The sequence below is a fragment of the Xiphophorus hellerii genome, chromosome 5, assembly GCF_003331165.1.
Source record: "Xiphophorus hellerii strain 12219 chromosome 5, Xiphophorus_hellerii-4.1, whole genome shotgun sequence".
NCBI classification, from domain to species: domain Eukaryota; kingdom Metazoa; phylum Chordata; class Actinopteri; order Cyprinodontiformes; family Poeciliidae; genus Xiphophorus; species Xiphophorus hellerii.
Window position 1 is genome coordinate 22840143 of NC_045676.1, and position 19898 is coordinate 22860040.

The window sequence follows — 19898 nt, forward strand, 5'->3', positions numbered from 1 at the left end:
TCTCCAGATGGCATGTTTCAGCTCCTCCCACAGATATGCAATGGGATTCAAATCAGGACTTACAGATGGCCAGTTCATAACAGTCCAATGTTTTGCTCTTATCCATCCTTGGGTGCTTTTAGCTGTGTGTTGGGTCTTTGTCCTGTTGGATGGCCCATGAGATAAAAAATCTCTGACACTAGGCAGCATTTAAGCTTCTAGAATGGCCTTGACCTTGAAAAGCAAGCTTAAATGCCATGTCCACACAAGAATGCCAGCCAGCACAAGTGAACTCTACCAATTTAGACAATAAAATGAGTATTAAGCTGGAAGTTTATCATGGTTTCTTTGCAACTTGCCACACATAATTTACCCAAATATTGAATTGTGAGGCTGTATGTGTCTGTGTGTGTTGGTGGGGTCAATCTAGGTACAGTTAAGTTTCCTGGCAGATTTAGATGTAAGGATAATAATGTCTTAACTGTGTTTTCTATCTATCTATCTATCTATCTATCTATCTATCTATCTATCTATCTATCTATCTATCTATCTATCTATCTATCTATCTATCTATCTATCTATCTATCTATCTATCTATCTATCTATCTATCTATCTATCTATCTATCTATCTATCTATCTATCTATCTATTGAAATTGATCATTTTGCTCTGTGATCGACTCTTCTGTACTGATCAGCCCGTTTTCTGCTATCGACTATTCATCCTGGATTAGAATGGGAAGCGAACGTTCTCTGAACAACACCGAGCTAACAAAGATAGCCGCTTCCATTAACTAACCAAAAACCGGCGGTTTTTTGTCACCTTTCCCCCTCTGTGGCAGTTTTGATGAGCCAGACTGTTCGGACGGACTGTCTGCAGTCATGGTACCGGAGCTGGTCGAGTTTGGAGGCTCTTCCTCCCTCCCCGGTCTCATGATGTCGGTGGGTTTCGTTAGTTTCGCCTGAGCTCCTCTCTCTTCTCCTCCGCAGCTGCTGTTGCTGCTCCTGGACTTTCTCTGCTCACAGTGAGTTATTATCGACTCCTACCTCATATTTTAAGTTATGTGAAACATGAAATGCTCCCACATTCGTGTTATTGCGCAATGTTCCGTGCTCTCCATCCAGAGTTCACTTTCCTGTTTTGACCACATCTCTCTCGGGCCACAGCAGCTACTAGCACCAATTGTTTGAGCTGCCTGCTCATTCTGTTGTGCCTCTCTGTTGGAAGCATTCGTGTTTTAAAAGCTGCTCAAGCAAGTTTTTAAAGGCTAAACTAGTTCTATCTTATCGGAAGCCACTTGCACTGTTTGTCATGTTCATTGCCTTTCAAAGTATTTGTATCCCTTCACCTTTTTACACCTTTCGTCACGCTTCTTGATTGTGATCGACCAGAACTAGATAGTGAATATGTTAAAATTTAAGTCCTTTTTTTAAAAAAAGAAGTTTTTGACAATTAATAAGTCTGCAAAGGGTGACTTGCTTTTGTTTATTCATCCACTAGAAAGTAATCCCTTTCTGCAAAATCAGCCGCAAGTTGTAGGTAGTTTTTTTTTTTTATATCAGATTTGAACATCTGACCTTTTGTTTTGGTAATTCTTTAAAATAATAACTCTAATCTTTTCACAGATTCTCACTTGGAAGTCTCACAGACTTTGATTAGGTCATTCTAACATATGCTTTGATCCTAGTTATTCCATTTTTACCTCTGGCTAAATGCTTACAGCCGTCATGCTGGCTGAAGCCAAGCCCCTGCCTCAGTCTGAAATTTTTTGTAGCAGTCTAAACTACATAAAACCTTTGACCTTATTCCCTATACCTGCAAACTACACAGCAATTTGCAATCAAAAAGTTTAATTCTGTTCTCATCTGACTAAAGTGTCACATTCTTCTCATGTTTGCGGTGAGAAGAATGTCCCAGCACAAATGGGATTTTTAAAGAAAAGAAAACTTGATAAATTGCCACTCTTATTATTTTTTTTTAGATTTTTACAACAATCCACAATACGATAAATGCCCATCCCCATTAGCTATCACGGTTTTAATGTCCAAGGTGCATTCTCAAACGACTCTTTAGATGCATAATTTAGGAGGCTATAATATTTCACTAACTGCTCGTTCGATGGACTCTGGGCAGTAGAAACCCACACAGGAACGATGCTTGCCAAAAATATATTTGGCCATTGGATGAACTTTGTTTTTTATGCTCATAACTAGTTTAGATCTTGGTAACAGACAGAGACAAGAGCTCAGGGAGAGCAGATAGGACATGATGTTAAAATGTGACTAAATCACAATCTAAATTGTTGCAACACTCAACAGCCAGAAATAACTGGAACATTGATCGACATATTTTATGTATATTTTCTTGATGATTTTGCTGATGGTTTTTGACAAAATATTATGTTTACTTCTGTTTCGTATTTGGTTACTGTATTATGTTTTCAAGGTGTAAATCACTTTGAACTGCCTTGTTGTTTAAACATGTGCTATGCTAACGACGTTGCCTCGACCATATTGAACTTTTGAAATGCTTTCCTACTAAACTGCTCTAGGAAGAAACTTTTTATGACTGGGTGACTTTTGCACCATGTTTCATTGATTGCATCTGTCCTGATTGTCTTTTCTTTTTTTCTACTCACTGCCCAGAGATGGCAATGCACAGCACTGGAGAGGGTTCAGGGGAACGGGGAGAGTTGGTGCACTCGTTATCTAAAGAGACCCCAGGCTCTCCGGATGCCTCAGAGTTGGGGAGTCCTCGCTGCCCACCGAACTTTGACCTCCTAAACACGGTGGTGTCCTACAAGAGAATGGCTCTGTTTCTAGAACCGGTTGTGGACGCAGTGGAGCTCATTCGCTATCTGCTCGGGTATGTACGGGTGCTTATGTCTTGAACGAGCATGTTTTTCCCAGAGAACTCTATTTATAGTTGTTGTTTTATTTGTTTTTTCATTGCTCAGATGGAAGATGCCGGTGTGCTCTCTTCTTGTGTGTGTATTCCTTAATGTCTTCTTTTGCACAATTACTGAAGGTATGATGGCATAAATAGTAATAGTAAATAGTTGTGCATTTTAATAATTTATAAAACAAGTTTTTTTTTTCTCCTCTGGTGTCAGCTGGCTGGTTCACAGTGAGCGTGGTGGCAGTTTCGGTGCCTGCTGCCCTGGGTTACCTGCAGGACAGGTGCGGGAGCAGAGCGTCAGAAGCGGAGCTCCAGAAGAGGCGATATCACGCTGTGCATCGTAAAGACCTGCAGACAGTGAATCTCACCAAACAGGAGGCCATGCTGGAAATCAAAGACCTGTAAGATACAAAGTGTTGATTTGCAGTTAATGACAGTGTAACCTTCAGCTTATAGATTTAATAAGTATTGGTCAGATCTGAGGCTCAGGATCTCCTAAGCAAATTTTTTTTTTTGGTTCCTGATATTTGTTTTTGTCACTTAAGGTTATTCATTTACCAAAAGCAAGTTCCAGTCCAATACAGCATCAAAGTTAACAAAACCAAAGCAGTGAATATGCTTAAAACCCCTCAAAAGATTACATTTGATCTATATTAGATGACCTCATTAGTATTGTGATTTTTGTCCCACTGAACTCCCTCACCAGTAACGTTCTACAAAGTCGCTCTCTTCTGTTTTTCTCGACTGCAGCAGATATTTTGTCCCAGTTGGACTTTCTGCGTCAAAACCACTCCAGCAGTGGGTTAACTGGGTTGGGAAAACTACTCCAATGTTTCGAGAAGGCAAAACCTGAAATGCTGAAAAGTTTTCATGTTGGGTAGTTTGCTAAATGGCTAAGCTAATACTAGCTTTTTGTCTCTGTATTTTGTATTGACTCATTGTTCAGTGGTACATTTCTCTGCAGGTTCTGTTAATCCTGTGGCAAAACTTACTGAAAACACTGGTTTTGTGTGGCATAAACTTATTGTTTCACTTTGGACATCATAATGTTTTAATGAGTACAGTTTCAGCTGCTTTATGTACAGATCTCCTCCACACGAAGGGATAGTGCACAGACACAAAGAGAGCTGCAGTAACCACTACAGTCTCACCAGGGAGTTTTATTGTAAAGGGTGAAAATATTTTTTCATTGTTTGGGGAAAATCCCAGAGTCATTAAGTCAAGAAAGAGGTTGGTTGGATGTAGGGTTGTGATAGCTTAAGTAAATATTGGGGAGATTTAATGCTGTTGAAGTTTAGGCAAAATATGCACCTGCACATGTGTACACAGTAACATTCGTGCATCAAACAACTTTCATCATAGTTTCTCAACTGAAGCCTGTCTGTGCTCCGAAGGTTCTTTGACTAGCAACACTACTTCACACAATGACCTTGCATATTTTTGCCACAACATTCATTTACATTTAATCTAGTTATAACTGCTTCTTTTAATAGCAGGCTACATTTTTAATTCTGTTTGTGTTTACTGTCCCCAATAGGTTAAAGCACCTGGATGAACTGTTGTCCTCTGCTTGTCAGTCAGCAGAAGCTATTTATAAGGTCTTATACTGGGATGATCATGCCACATCATCAAGGTGTGTGTGTGCACTAACACCCACACACAAATACATGTACACTGCATGTGATTCAGCCGTTTTTCTTCAGCAGACTGAACCTTGGAACCGTCAATATTGAGATAGTACCGTAATTGTAATATACTACCCATCTTGCCCTTCATGGGAGATTTGTACCTGAGTTTGGAATTATTATTATTATTATTTTTTTTTGGAAGAAAAAAAATGGCCATACTTTTTCTGTGTCCCATGGTCTAAGCCTTTCTTATATACTGTATATGATCTTACTTATATACAAATTTACTTATGTATGAACTTAAATAATAAACGTACTTGCGTTCAAACGTATGACAAACTTATGTATGAACTTTCTTATGAATGAGCTTACTTGGCTTATGGCCTTACTTCTTTACAAACTTATTACTTCTAAATATATTTACTTACAAACTTACTTATGAACACACAAACTCACTTCTTTACAAACTTACTGACGAACTTACTTCTTTGCGAACTTATTTGCGAACGTGCAAATTACTTCAAAACAAAATTTGTAGTATATTCAAAATGAATAATTGTATTTGAGCGTTAAAGTTAGGTCAAAATTGACTGAATACTGAGTCAGAGGCCAAAACTGTGGTCTGATTCTTCCATTGCTCCTCCTTCCAGGTTTTATGGTGCAGTGCTAATAGTGGTGTGTCTGCTGTATGTCGCTCCTTTGGGCTGGTTGCTTGCTGGGCTCAACAGTATTGTCTTCCTGTGGAACAGAGACTTCTGCAGAGGTTGGTTCATTCATACATATTTAACAATAACTCTTGGGATGGTTTTGATTTTTTTTTTTTTTTATGTTTCATTGATGTGTGTTTTCAGTTTTATTGGACCTCAGGAACCTGTTTCACTTGGGTCAGACGCAGACCTTGGAGGGGTTGAGTGAGGAGCAGGAACCTGCCAACACGACGGACCAGACTCCAACCCCAACCAGCCTGGAGGTGAGATTACAGAAAAATGTGACAATTTCAGATGTTGTGATTTACGGTAAAACCACCCGCAACTGTAAGCTTCTTATTCTGTCTACCACGTGTACTGAACCCATCGTATTTAATGTAGTGCAAATCCATAGATTGACATAGATGGTACTTTGTCATCCATGTTGATTTTTTTTTTTTCATATTAAACGAATGGACAGGGCCTCAGATTAGTCTAGAGACAATAAGGCACCAGACAACACAAAGCGTCACAGTTGACATTAATTTGTGTGCTTATTTTTTTATTTATCTATTGTGATCTCTGTTTAATCTCTACTGTCCAGGGGGCTGATTCTGGGGGCAACAAGGTTTTAGAAGATGTCTGCATAACAGTGGTCATGTTTGCTTGTGTGTGTGCGTGTGTGTGTGTGTGTGTGTGTGTTTTCAACAGGACCTCTCTCCTGGCAGCATAGAAGAAGCAGAGGAGGCTGAGCCAGATGACGAGTTTAAAGATGCAATCGAGGTAAAAACAAACCTCTCGCTGATATTTGAAGATCCAGTTCCCTCCCCTGCTGAGCCTGTAATCCCACAGTCTGTCATGACCGGAGGAAAGAATTTGCCTGGACAATCCCATTTTCAGATAATCCCCAGACACAGAACTGAACATTTCTGGCTGGAGTTAAAGAGACATCCAAGCACTTAGAGAAACATTATCAGTCAGGTAGTCGCACAGTTTACATGCTGCACAGTTAGGACATGTTATTTCTTTCTAGTATAATTTGAACCTTACATTTTAATCTTGCTTCATTAAAATGTTTTAAGCAAAAGATTAACAGTTGAGCAAGAAGTTAATAAAGTTACAGTAAGGTTACATAAACGAATGAATGAGCCACGCTTAACACAGCTTCACCTCAATTTTTATGTTTTTAAATTTATATGCACACACACACACACACACACATATATATATATATACAGTACAGACCAAAAGTTTGGACACACCTGTGTCCAAATGAGAAAGTGTGTCCAAACTTTTGGTCTGTACTGTATATATAGTCAAAGCAATACTGCTGCTATTCTTGAATATCTCAGTAAAATAGGTTTGCATGGGCCAACCTTAGTCGCTGTTCCTGTGATTTATGCACATGCATGACAAAAGGCATCACATTTTATGTTTGCACAAGCCCTAAATAGCCTTGTTGTCTTTACAGTCTTGTGACACAAATTCAACCCCTGCATCAGATGTTAAATATTAGGCTTTTAGGGGTTGATGGTATTTATTTATTTTTTTGCTTGCTTTGAAATTTGACCTGCTGAACAGGAAGGAGCATTGGTTTGCTATCAGTCACTGGCTTAATTGATTGGTGCATCAGTAATACATGTCTATGAATGATGTGACTCAGACAGATTTTAATGTAAGGATAACAGAAACTGTTCTGATATAGCAAATGAAACAAGCCCGGTTTTATTACATTCAACATTTTGGAGTATTTTCTTCATTTTCCAACACACATTTTGGATATAGTCTACATTTACCACTCGTTGTTTTGGAAATTAAAAGCTCTGATTCCCCCTGTTTTCCCCTCATGCTGTCCTTTTGACTCAGGAAAGTTCAGTTGCTCTGCAGGTGAGTTTTCCCCACTTTTGAAATTCCTCCACAAGCAAAACTTCACGTGTCGTGTGTGACCTTGTGTGGTGGTTGATTGTGCCTTAAAAGCATGGCTGTTATATCAAGTTGTTCTCATGTGTTGTTCTGTTTCCTAACAAGGAAACCCCTTTGCTCTTATTGGTAAGTGGATTCCATCCACCCATGAGGCACTTTAGTGAAATCAGCTTTTCTCCTCCATCCAATTTATTAAAACATCCTCATTAAGGATTGTCAGTGTCAGTATGCTTTTGTAGCTGAAAGCATATTATGGGATGTTTTGCTCAGATGCCTGTCCCCTCTAAATATTAACATGTATGCATGAGTCTATGCATAACAAAACATTTTAGGGAAGCACTGATGTGTAAATTTAGGCCAAAATTAACATTGCTGTCATGGCCGATAACTGATATTGACCAATATTTGACTTATTATTAAATATATTTTGCTACCCCTTTTGACACTATGAAAAACATTACTACTCTACTTCCCTTAAACACTCTCCAATCAATGTCACACTCTAATGCTCAAGCAAACGCCACCCGTTATTAACATCAGCCACTTTTTATTTATTGGACTTATACCAATACAGTGAACCCTCGCTATAATGCGGTTCACCTTTCATGGCCTTGCTGCTTCGCGTATTTTTTTGTGCAATTTTTTTTCCACAGTGCATTGTGTTCTGCGTCCTGATTGGCTAAACAGTCTCCGCGCTTCTTCTCTATATACCGTAACTTGCCAATAACGTTATGGTCTTTAAATATACATAATACAGCTTGGCAAATTTTGGCAAATATTTTTGCCCAGAAGGAAAAAAAAGCAACAACAACTACCAATAACTATGTTCTTCTCTCGAAAAAACACACCTGCACCACAGGCTGCTGAAGAAAAAGCCACTAGAGAGCGGAGTCAGGCCGCAGCGTCACAGTCAGAGGAACAGTGAAATACGCGAGTCACAATTTGTTCGACTGTACTTCATATTGATGATTACAATGATTATTTTACTGTAGTTATTTGTAAGAATGCTTTATATTTGTTAAAAAATGCTTGGGCCTGAAAACAGGCTTTGTTCTTTGGTTTCAATGTAGAGTATTTAATTATGCTGTATAATAATTGTAAAAAATAAAGGTAACTACTTCACGGATTTCGCCTATCACGGGTTCTTTTTGGAACCTAACCCCCGCGAAAAACGAGGGTTCACTGTATTTTATAAATTGACTAACAACGGCCAATAGCAATGTAAATGCCGATTGTGCATCCCTAATATGGTTATATTTATTTTTGAGAACCTGACATGGCTTCCTGCTCTGTTTCAGTGAACTATGCTGACCCGCTGATGACCGGCGATTTATTATTATTATTTTTTTTTTTACAGTAATGTCAAAAGAATAGCAGTCTGTCATCATTTCAATCAAAATAAACATTTTTGTAGATATTACATTTCTACATGAGAAATAATCTACTATTAGGTGTAGTAGAGTAAACCTCAAAGGATCCAGCAGTCATTACATTGCCAGCTGCATTACATGAACACTTACCTTAGAGTGCTGCAGAGTGAAGAAGCTAATGTAATGTCAGGCAATTGGCAAGAAGTTTTGTTGTTGCACAGCCTAAGAACCAATCTATTGGTCTGGGAGAAAAAGTTTATGAACTGGTGAAAGCCTGGTTGTTTATTGGATATTGGGTTGTAGATAGTTGATCAGATGACCTTCTAAGACTGATTTCAAGCCTCAGTGCAGGTGAAACATCCTATAAAAACTAATGTTGACCAGTGTCAGAGTAAATTTCCTTCAATTGTGTGTTTCAACAAGATAACAAGCCCAAACACGGCAGTAAAGAGAGCAGCATCCTGGTTCCAGAACAACGTTAGCATTATTGCGGGATCAGACTAATCCCAATACCTTAATCCAATCTAAAATTTATAGGCCCAAAATATTGATTCCCTTCATGACTTTGAGCTCATTATAAGACGGATGCATGTGCTGTGTGTATTTGCACTGTAAATGCATGGATTCTTAGGTTTAATTATTACATTTGTGGTCTTACTAGCTATACTGAAGCTGCTAAATTTTTCATTCAAACATTAGTGATTGTTGAAGCATGGCTGAATTTTGGCTGAATTTAATCTGGAAGGAGTACACAAAAACTCAAGTTTTATAAATTATGTGTTTTTTGTTTCTTTTTTCATCTTCCGAAGGAGGATGACGACGGACCTCTTGGCGCTCCTGAATATGACACAGTTTCTGAGAACGGCTTCTTGAGTCGAAATGAACCGATCCGCAGCAAGGTGTCCAAACTGACGGAGAGACTCCGGAAACGCTACCCTGCCACCAGCATGGGTCAGTTTGCTCTGACTCCTCTTCTGGGCCTTTTTTTGCCCACTTCTAGATCTCATTGATAGGAAAGAAAAACCTTAAAGTGCATCAACCTTTCATTTTTCTCTCTTTATCTCCAAAGGCAACTGTTCTAACTGCAATGCCGTCTTCTCAGTATTGAAGAAGAGGGTGAGACCGAAATTTTCCTTTTAAATGTTTTAGCTTTTACATCATCTATTCTAGCTGAATCATTTCCCTGGCTCTAAATTTAACTACGTGTCTTTATGTTGTAGAGAAACTGCAGCAACTGTGGCAACAGCTTCTGCTCCCGATGCTGTTCCTGCAAGGTGCCGAGATCCTTCATGGGGGCAACAGGTGAGAATACATAATAATAATACATACAATCATGTTTGCATTAATTATGATTACATTTTTTAAGGAGTAAAATGTTCTTAACGTGGCGGTTTAAAAAACAGGTTTGTACAGAAGTTGTCACAGGTTACTTAAAAAAAAACAACGTAAAATTGAGGACAGGTCTTAAATTTTGTCCTGGCAGGATTTTTTAATTTAGTATTTCTTTTTGGGGACTTTTCTGTTAGGAAAAATTTGAGTCACACACAAAACATCTTCATTGCATTTTGTAACTAGAGACTGTTGAGGCTAACGCTAACTAGCTGCTAACATACATATCCGTTCTAACTTGCTAGCTATCATTTTTGCATCACCAATTGGTAATTTAGCACCAATTAGCTGGATGACATTCGTTTGGTTCTGGTTGGCTCCTGCTGCCAACCTACAGTACAGACCAAAAGTTTGGACACACCTTTTAATTCAATGAGTTTCCTTTATTTTCATGACTATTGACATTGTAGATTCACACCGAAGGCATCAAAACTATGAATAACACATGTGGAAATAAATATGCACTAAACAAAAAAGTGTAAAACAACTGAAAATGCCCCTTATATTCTAGTTTCGTCAAAGTAGCAACCTTTTGCTGTGATTACTGCTTTGCACACACTCTGCATTTTCTTGATGAGCTTCAAGAGGTAGTCACCTGAAATGGTTTTCACTTCATAGGTGTGCCCTGTCAGGCTAATAAGTGGGATTTCTTGCCTTATAAATAGTCATGAAAATAAAGAAAACCCATTGAATTAGAAGGTGTGTCCAAACTTTTGGTCTGTACTGTATATGACGCTAGGTGCAGAAAAATGTTTAAGCTAGGCACTAAGGGGGTAAAAGCTGTAGAGAGTGAGTAAGCTAAAGGCGGGTTGACTGTTTTTGCTGCGCTTGATTGTAATGCAGCCAGTTCTCCCAACCATGCCTCATATTTGTAGTTTTTTCTGTGTTAAAAATGTCTTTAAAAGTCTTGCCTGCAGATGCCCTGATTTAAGCTGTTGTCTCTGATTTAAGTCCTCTGGAGCTACTGCGACTTTTAGGTGCATTTCTGTACCAAACAACCTGAATCAAATGACAGACTTCAGAAGTCTGTTAATGACTCATTAATTTGATCCAGGTTAGAGCCTGTATGCATGTAAAAGTTGCAGGACAAAAGGTTTGGAGGACCACAGTCAGAGACCCCTTCATGCGAGTTGATTCCAGTTGCTGTTTATTTTTCCTGCTGCGTCTCATCTTCTGCTTCCTGTTTCTGTTTCAGCTCCAGAGGCGCAGAGAGAGACCGTGTTTGTGTGTGCTGCCTGTTTTTCCATTCTCAAGTTACAATGAGACGGCAAACTGATTTTTGTCTCCAGAGTCCTTCACCGAAACCCAAACCTACATGCTTCGGTTGTGTAGTAAAGGCTCGTACACGCTGTCCAGATAATTTCCCACGTGGAACTCCAGGACCCTCCTGCCTTTACCAGCTGCCATCCCTCTGTAAACCTCTCATGTGGCTTGTGGGATTACTCCTGTAGTGTGTTTTTAGATGTTTCCTGCTAAATCTGTCAGTAATTGCAGTTGGACTTCATGAGTCTTTAAGGGTTGACACAGATCATTATGGGTTCTCAATTAAAGGAACCTACATTTATACTTCTCTCTAAGGTGAGAGAAGTATAAATACCAAAACTGAATAGGATGGATACGTTGGTTTAGGTTTTTAATCTGCTGTATGTTTCCTGTCCTGTGGGGCAGATGAGTCATACTGAGAGGAATTCTCTATAGGAACAAAGTGAAGGGTGTTCTGTAAATGTGAGATGCTTTTGAATGAATTTCCAAAGTGGACAAAACTGGAGTCGGCGCGTTCAAATTAATGATGGATTAAAGTTCCGCGTCTAGCTTTGGCCAGCTAATGTGGAGATTGCATAGTGTTGCTCAGTTATCATATTTTGTTGGCTAACCTGAACTCGCAGGGATAATTTATTCCTAAACATTTAGAAGAAACGCCCAGTTGTGTTTCAGACGTGGTCCTGCTGCTGGAGTACTGCCTGTGACCTGAGGAAAAACATCTGGAAAAAGCACAACGTTAAGCAGAACAAAGACTTTTACAAAATAACTATCGACTTGTTGCCTCCTTCTGGTTTTATTGCTTCCGTGTGGGTAGATGCGCTTGTCGACGTGCCGCAGCAGCATAGAAATCTCCAGACTTCTGACGCTTCTCTTCGAACTGAATGGACTCTGGTCTAACTGGATGAAAGTCCCAGAATCCACCTGAAACATTTACCACAGCCTCACTCTCTCTTGCAAGCAGGACTTGACTTGAAGAACTGACGTTGTGTCGAGGTGAAAAGTCGATTTTTAATCAGACACAGATGATTGTAACTGTTTGCTTTGCTTTTATGGTAATTATATACATACACCATTATTGTAATATGTTCTGTTTGTTCTATATCTAATATATTTAACTTAAAACTCCAGAAAGTGCAGATTTTTTTTTGAACAACTTGACTATTTGTGTTTTTATATATAAATTCGGGGTCATGTTTTAAAGGTTCGTTTATGATATTATTGTAATAAACTCAGAAAATTTAAATGATCAACTCTGAATAGAGAAGGTTAGGGTTGGTTTTTCTTCTTCCTCATTAAAACGGTATTAACATTAATTGAAAAACAGTTGTAACCGCAGCTTAATACTGGATGTAGAATTTCTTATAACATTCCTCCCAGTTTTTAGCACAAAAATTAAACGTTATTTTGAATTTTATTACTCAGAGTTCTTTTCTTTCCTTAAAAGCAGTATACACATATAATCACTTTCTCTCTTTAATGCTATATGGCCTAATTTTGGCAGGTTGTATTTTTACGTAACTGTGAAAAGTTTGGGTTCAATCTTTCAAGGAAATTCGTCTTTTAACTGAGCTATAATGTCAGTACTAAGCAGTGGTGTAAATGCTTATGGTTCCCATAAATGTTCCTACTACTATAAACACTTTTGTTATGTCATAAAATAGATCCCATGTCTTTAATTGTTGATATGACTAAAATAGTTTGATGTAAAATTGCATTTAGGCTCAGTTCCTGTTGTGGACAGATGGGGTCATCTGTTGTAACTTATGCTCTGCTCTGGTCTGTCCTGGTGAAGAAAGACCTAAGCCTAAAAGAAAAGCTCTTTTTATCATGTCTTAAATTCACATATCTAAAAATTAAGGCCTTAAGATGTCTTAAATTCATTAGAAAATATGTACGTTGGTCTTAAATGCACTAAACACAGATCTTACATTTTGTTGTGGCAGGTCTATTTGGTCTCATATATTCTATCTAGTTTATTTTTCCCGCAGGAGCAAAACTCAGATGCACTCAGACATTCTGTTCTGTGACTTGAGGCGGTTGTGGCTACCGCTAAGTAGCTAGGCAGCTCTTCTGAGTCTATCATGAGTGTAAATTTATTGCCAGTTGGCTAGACAAGGTTGGCCTTCGCCTCTGGCTCACTTCCATTTCCAACCCATGCAATATTATTTTACAATATCTGTGCAACAAAGCTTGGACAAAATATAAAATGTTCTTCTGTACTTTTTCATAATATCAGTCTTAAATGTAATTCATAATGATCTTTAAAAAAAGCCTTAAATTTGAGTTGGTGAAACCTGCAGCAACCCTGTTTACCTGTCTGATGTTTTAACCCTCACCTGGGACCACATAGATCAGGGACCTTTGTCTGGTCTAGAGGGATGTTTGCGACAGCATCTCCTCATAGCCAGGACCATTTGATGCAGCAAACAACCTCACATTTCATTACTTTGTAAATCCATAAGACAAAAAGCTCTCAGGGCATTGGTGGAATCTCCTTCCTGTGTTGCTTAGAAAACCGGTGGGATCTTCTTATCTGCATCCATCAGGATAGTCCAGATTAAAATGTTCTTGTTGGAGCAGTGTTTCCCAAATCCAGTCCCTGGAGATTGCTGCCCTACACGTTTTAGGTGTTTCCCGTACGCCATACACAAGTTGATGATTTCAAGGCTTTTGAAATACTTGGTGGCATGCAGAGGATGTAATCATTTGAGTCGAGAGTTTTGGAAAAGATTCATCTAAAATATGCTGGGCAGTGGTCCCTGAGAGCACAAAACTGCCTTCCACATTTCACCCCTACCGAGGAACATTATTCAGAATCGGAATTGACCAGGAACATCGAAATCAGAGCATCACTAGAAATTGTATACATATGAACGCTTTTAAAAAGGAAAGCCCCAAAACTGAACAAAAAAAATCTGAAAATTCCTATTTTGAAATGATAAACATAGCAAAAATCCTGTGCGAAGCTGTTCTATAACCAGCCACACCCTTTTCAACTGTTTCAACTCTGACTCCGCCCCATTATAATTAGCCCCGCCTCCACGTTAAGCCCCGCCCCTCGTTCCTCCGCGTCCCACTAAAGCGATTTCAGCTCCTGAAGGGATTCCGCCCCGCGTTCACGGATGGCAACATGGCGACAGAGGTAAGACGAGCAAAGCTGTGCTTTTCTTTTCCTCTTCGCTCAGGAACGAGGCTGTATTTTGTCATTTATCTATAAAAATAAATACAAACAGACCCCCTCCACCCCCCCCATCCGTTGATGCGGTTAACGCGGCCAGTGAGGGCATCGGGTCTGCACACGGTCAAACTGATTTAACCGCACTTCCCCTCACTCTGGACCGGACTGTGTCCTACATTATCACTCTGAGCTACATAGTCTGCGTTTTTGTTCAAAACGACAGGAATTGTGTACGTGGTGAGGGCTAGAGCTTCGTCTGCGTGACGTGGGTCGGTACATTTATGAGAAACTTGCGGCGTGAACCCGGTCTCCCACCCCCGCGATGTTAAGCTGTTTTGGTGAAAGCAGCTCTATTTTTCCTCCACCGTTGTTCCCTTTTAATCCGGTGACGGGCCACTGTCTGCCTGCTCTGCTCTGAAACACGCGGGGAAAGCGTTCAGCACCACGGACAGAAGCCACGCCACGCAGACCTTCAGCTGCCACTGTTTGTGGGGCCGGTTGTAATGTCTATCTGGCCTTTTTTTTTTTTTTTTTTTTGGTGTGTCTGCCTCATCTTGTTTCGATCTGTTTGTGAGATGTAGTGAAATGTTGCACCTCATCCCAGCCCATAGAGGAAGATGGGCGATAACCCCGCCGTGGGTGTGTGGATAAGGGAGTGCGTGGCTCTCCGCCAACAGCTCACCAGGCAGGAACGACTCCAGTCACAGATTGATCGATCATCACGTCCTGTTTGCTCCTATACCCGATCGTCCAACGTCAGCTTCTGTTTGCACACACAGGAGTGAACAGAAGCTTGATGAGCTCCACGGGGGGACGGATCTGTCCAGGCACTATAAGGACATGCTCTGCTGCTTCACTGTCTTTATTTTCTGTCCAACTCAGTTCCATAACCTGCAGGAGTTGAGGCACAGCGCGTCTCTTGCCAACAAGGTGTTCATCCAGAGGGACTACAGCGAAGGGACCACATGCAGGTTTCAGACCAAGTTCCCGTCTGAGCTGGAGAGCAGGGTAAGGAGAGGATTTTCTGCCTGGTGTCATTATTTTAGAGGGATCCATGAACATGTGAACAGACACTTGTGGACAAAAAAAATGTATGAAAAGTCCACAAATTATTATTATTTTGAGAAAATCTACTTTTAATTTGAGTATATTTATGCAGATGAAGAAAAAAAAGTCATGTTAAGAAATGTTCGCTTTTGACAACAAAATCACTTGTAGCACATACTAGCTATGTTTTCTGTCCAGATTCTGCATTTACTCATTTTCATTGATCAATATAGATTTTGTTTAAAATTGGACATTTTGCAGTTAATTGCATGTATTATAACAAGGTTAACAGGGCATTTGGAGGAAAAAAAGGCCTAAGTTTGTACCTAAAATTATTCAATCCCCATTTCAAACGAGGGTTACTGGCAAAATTCTAACTTGTTCACACACTTGCAATTATCAACTTACACAAGAATGGTTTAAATGTTTTTTGTTTTTTTCTTCTGATTCTTCAAGCTTCTTCAACCGCTTGAAGAGACTACTGTGTTAGAGGACACGTTTCCAAATCTGGCCCGGTCTCATGCACACGTGATGCAACAACTTCATTAATGGCATCCAGAGTGCTGAAGATAAAACATCTAAAAAAAACCTGGACTGTAGCATTGTGTTGCTTGTTAGAAATAAGTAGAGAGAATTGCCCAAAGAGTTTAGAGATAGTCGCACTGCAAAAGCAAGTGGAACGGGACACAAAGAGGCAGCAAAGGTTACGAAATGTCCCTAGAATTAAACCTGGGATCATAGTTTAGGGGTTTAAAGTTGAAGGAACAGTGGAACAGTCTGCCCAGAAAGACGAAGCTATCAACAGATGCCACAAGATTTCTGAGAACACGGGAGGTGAAAAACTTTCTAGTGACTGAAAAATGGCAGCAGGCACTGAAGTTTCAGTTTGACACACCAGTTCAGTGCTGACCCAAAAGAAGAAGAAAAGTTAGCTCCAATTTTCATTCAGCAAGATAAATAAGAACTTTCTTTCCTTTCTTACACAGTGACTGATACGACGTGTATTTACCCAAAGTCTCCACTCTAGGGATGCGTTAAGAAATAATGCAGAATTGCCTAGTACTGGGATTTGGATATAAGTTGTAATGCACTGATACTAGATTACTGTCAGGTTTTCACATAACCCTCTATGTGTGCTGGAGTGTCTGGGTTTCCTTGGTCTTATGACATATGAGCAGTGAGGGTGCAAATGACTGCATATCTCACTCACATATTTTCCAATGTTTCTCATCTTTCTTTAAATAACTGCGGGTCATAATGTGTCTGCAGATTGAACTGACTCTGTTTGAGGAGACTGTGAAGACGCTGAACAACTTCTATGCAGAAGCAGAAAAGATTGGAGGCCAGTCTTACCTGGAGGGCTGTCTGGCGTGTGCCACGGCTTATCTCATCTTCCTCTGCATGGAGACTCGCTACGAGAAGGTCAGATTTTTAGGTTAATGCGTTCTAAAGGTTTAGAGTAATCGGACATAAACGCCAAACAGGTTCTTGCCTTTTCCTGTACAATCTGTTTGTCAGGTGTTGAAGAAAATAGCAAAGTACATCCAAGAGCAGAACGAGAAGATCTATGCTCCCAGAGGTCTGCTTATCACTGATCCCATCGAAAGGGGAATGCGTGTTGTATCCTTGCTTGCAAGTATGCATGGACTTCCAGTTAGTACGGAGTGGGCGCTCATGAGTTGGCAATAAATCTCAGTGTCGTATGAAGTGCACTATTCAGCATTTAAAGTCAACTGAACTGCTTGTTGTTGCTATTAGGGTTATTGTTAAGGTCGCCTGTAAAGATACGATTTGTTTCTTTTTTTCTTCTGCATTTCTGCATGTAGGTGATAGAAATGTTCTTTTAGTTTGTCAAAAGTATGTTGGAGATTCTCAAAATCCTTCAGAACCCACTGTCTGCATGGAAGTAAAAACCTTAGGTTGAAATACTCTGTTTTGGTCATTTATTTATAGCAAAAGTATTGTGCCAAGAACTGAACCTTGCGGAACTCCCTTTTGTAGGGAGAACCTACATAAACAAACAATCCAAGAATTGCTGGTTTACAAAATTATGTAAGATGTTCAATTAACATCCAGGGAGAAATTGTATGAAAGTCTTTAAAGGAACTTAAATGTATAAAAATACAGAAATGTGTCCACAAGAGATTTTGTTGTACCGTTGATGATCATCCTAGCAACAAATTTCAAGCTACGTCACATTTTTTTGGCCCCTAACTACGTCCTCCAGATTGAGATATCCATCTACGAAGACCGAGGTTCCAGTGGCTCCAGCTCCGGCAGCAGTTCGGTGTCTGGCAGCACCGCTCGATGACTGGGCGCAGAGCTCTCCCTGCAGGAAAACTTAGGACAATAACAGCACTCACGTTCCAACGGCCTTCACATCCCATTTACATTCATACCAAGCACTCGCCAACCTCCATGACAATGTTTGTCACCTTGACCTGTCATCACACAGTTGTTCCACAGTAGTCAAAACACGCACTTTAGCCGTCTCAAAGATGTAAACACGTAACAATGCACCTCAGACAGGACTCACCCACTCAGTGCAACAGTAAGGAATCAAGATAAAGCAAGTGTCCCAACAAGGTACATATGCTTTTTTTGCACCACTTGACATGACACCAATGCATTTTGCTGGCTAAAGAAAACCAAATTTATTCTTAATTGCTTTTAATGAACCAGTTAAGAACAATTCCTTGTGCAAAAACCAGATCTGTTGTAGCATTGGAACCAACCTGGGGGGGGGAAATCCCTATTGGTTTTCAGAGATGATGCTGTACCTTTAACATTAGACGAAATGTGACCTCGTTTGCTCAATGGGACCGTTCGTTTACCTTCCTGTTCCTTTAAGAACTATCCTTTACGATCGATGAATGGGATCTGTTGTCTACATATACAGCTACAATTTCTCAATCTTTTCTTTCTGCCCTCAAAACAAAAAGAAAGAAAGAAAGAGGTGCCAAGCCAAGTAGAACCATAAGCTTCACTAAACCTTTATACCTCAACTAACATCCAGTAGGTACACAACAAAGCCCAGATCCCTCGCCAATTAAAAGGCTTTACTGAACTCATTCAAATCAACTCTTCGCCGTAGGAAGGGGTTTTTTTTAACGTCAGGTTTTCTGTTATTCAACCTGACTCCAGAGGTAGCTGTATTCAGTGTGACGCCACGCTAAAGTTCACTTGCCAAAAGCTCAGTTAACCAGGGTCGAGCATTTCTTCCTGTTTTACCTCTGATGTTTTCCACACTGCCTGAAAGCAGATGAATGTCAACCCACTCTATAATGTAGCATACCTTCTGTATTTTCCACTCTTACGCCTGCATTTACTTTGCTGGACATGAAGACACCTGCAAAAATACGAGAACTACCCTGTTCAGTTTTAGCGAGAGAGTCAGACTCTTCCTAAGTGTAGTTTATGCAAGGGCTCACTGTGAGTTATGTCTGGATGTAAGGAGAGAAAGAATAGGTCAAAACGTCTTCCAGAATATTACTTTGTCATTTTAAAAATACACCTGCCCTTCCTTGATTCAAACTTCCAAAGAACCGTAACTGCCAAAAAAAAAACCAAACAAACAGATTCTCATAAATGTGAATGTCACTTTTATTTTCATGATGTTTTCAGAAAGTACAAGATTTCATACTGCTTGTTTACTACATGTGGCATAAAGGTCAAACCAAAAGGTGTGGAATAAACTGTTTCATCACAACTTATGTTGTTGATCCTGTTATTCATCTGTATTTTAATTGCGTTTTATTTGTCAAATCATAATTCAACGGATGAGAAGTCAACACTGAATCCAAGCAGCTTCTTGATAAGTTTTATATTATGTGACATCATCAAGACTAAAATAACAACAGGAAGCTTAATATTAGTTTTGCCGGGCTTTCATTTGAATAGCATTGTTTTTGCTCTTTCCAGGTTGCCTGATTTAAAGATATTATCCGGTGCTGTCTGTTTAAAAAAAAAAATTTCACTGCTAGTAAAAATATAAGTAATAAAGTTTGAATGCCCTCAAGATTTTACCCTATTTGTAGATTTGAGTTTGTCTTCTCAGTTTCTTCAAAAATGCTTCATGTATTTGATGGAATTTAATACATAGGTGTACCCAAGTCTGCTTCTAAGTAAAAGTCACTAGACGTTTAAATTCCCTTTTTTACTATTCAGTTAAAATAAAAGCAAAAAGTAGAATCAGTAAAAGATGAATATATCAAGTCATAGCGAATATCTTCCATATTTAAAACACTAACTTGCCCTTCATTATTCTGAAAAATAACATTTTTGCAAGTGAAATATTTGTTTTCGAATTTAGTATGGTAAAAATAAAATAAAAATCATACACATAATGGCACAGGATACAATATTCAGTGTTATAGATTCAATGTTGAAAAAAGTCTGAATTAAATGTTATTGTTAATAAGAAGGCAAACAAAGCCAATCAAATTTAACCAAGGGAATGGGAAAGAGAAATGTGAAGGGTGCTGCAGCGGCCTCTTGTGGATCTAAATGAACATGCATATTTAAAATATTAATCGGC

At 39.4% G+C, this 19898-nt stretch overlaps 2 protein-coding genes across 5 annotated transcripts; both read left to right on the forward strand.

Moving 5' to 3' along the window:
- The first annotated feature begins 685 nt into the window (after positions 1 to 685).
- Positions 686 to 12550, forward strand: zfyve27 (zinc finger, FYVE domain containing 27). 3 transcript variants are annotated; one of them, XM_032562601.1, is made up of 14 exons: positions 686 to 1003; positions 2625 to 2844; positions 2936 to 3006; positions 3092 to 3278; positions 4415 to 4510; positions 5156 to 5268; positions 5357 to 5475; positions 5903 to 5974; positions 7058 to 7078; positions 7220 to 7240; positions 9294 to 9435; positions 9554 to 9600; positions 9705 to 9786; positions 11069 to 12550. In XM_032562601.1, exons 2-14 carry the CDS (start codon positions 2627 to 2629, stop codon positions 11134 to 11136), a joined length of 1257 nt encoding a protein of 418 aa, XP_032418492.1. In that variant the 5' UTR covers positions 686 to 1003; positions 2625 to 2626; the 3' UTR covers positions 11137 to 12550. The 3 variants fall into 3 exon arrangements, with proteins under 3 accessions (XP_032418492.1, XP_032418493.1, XP_032418494.1); XM_032562602.1 differs by lacking the exon at positions 7220 to 7240; XM_032562603.1 differs by lacking the exons at positions 7058 to 7078; positions 7220 to 7240 and having other exon boundaries at positions 687 to 1003.
- Positions 12551 to 13488: 938 nt separating this feature from the next.
- Positions 13489 to 19074, forward strand: golga7ba (golgin A7 family, member Ba). 2 transcript variants are annotated; one of them, XM_032562605.1, is made up of 5 exons: positions 13489 to 14278; positions 15197 to 15322; positions 16631 to 16783; positions 16880 to 16981; positions 17589 to 19074. In XM_032562605.1, exons 1-5 carry the CDS (start codon positions 14267 to 14269, stop codon positions 17670 to 17672), a joined length of 477 nt encoding a protein of 158 aa, XP_032418496.1. In that variant the 5' UTR covers positions 13489 to 14266; the 3' UTR covers positions 17673 to 19074. The 2 variants fall into 2 exon arrangements, with proteins under 2 accessions (XP_032418496.1, XP_032418495.1); XM_032562604.1 differs by lacking the exon at positions 13489 to 14278 and having other exon boundaries at positions 14322 to 15322.
- Positions 19075 to 19898: the final 824 nt, after the last annotated feature.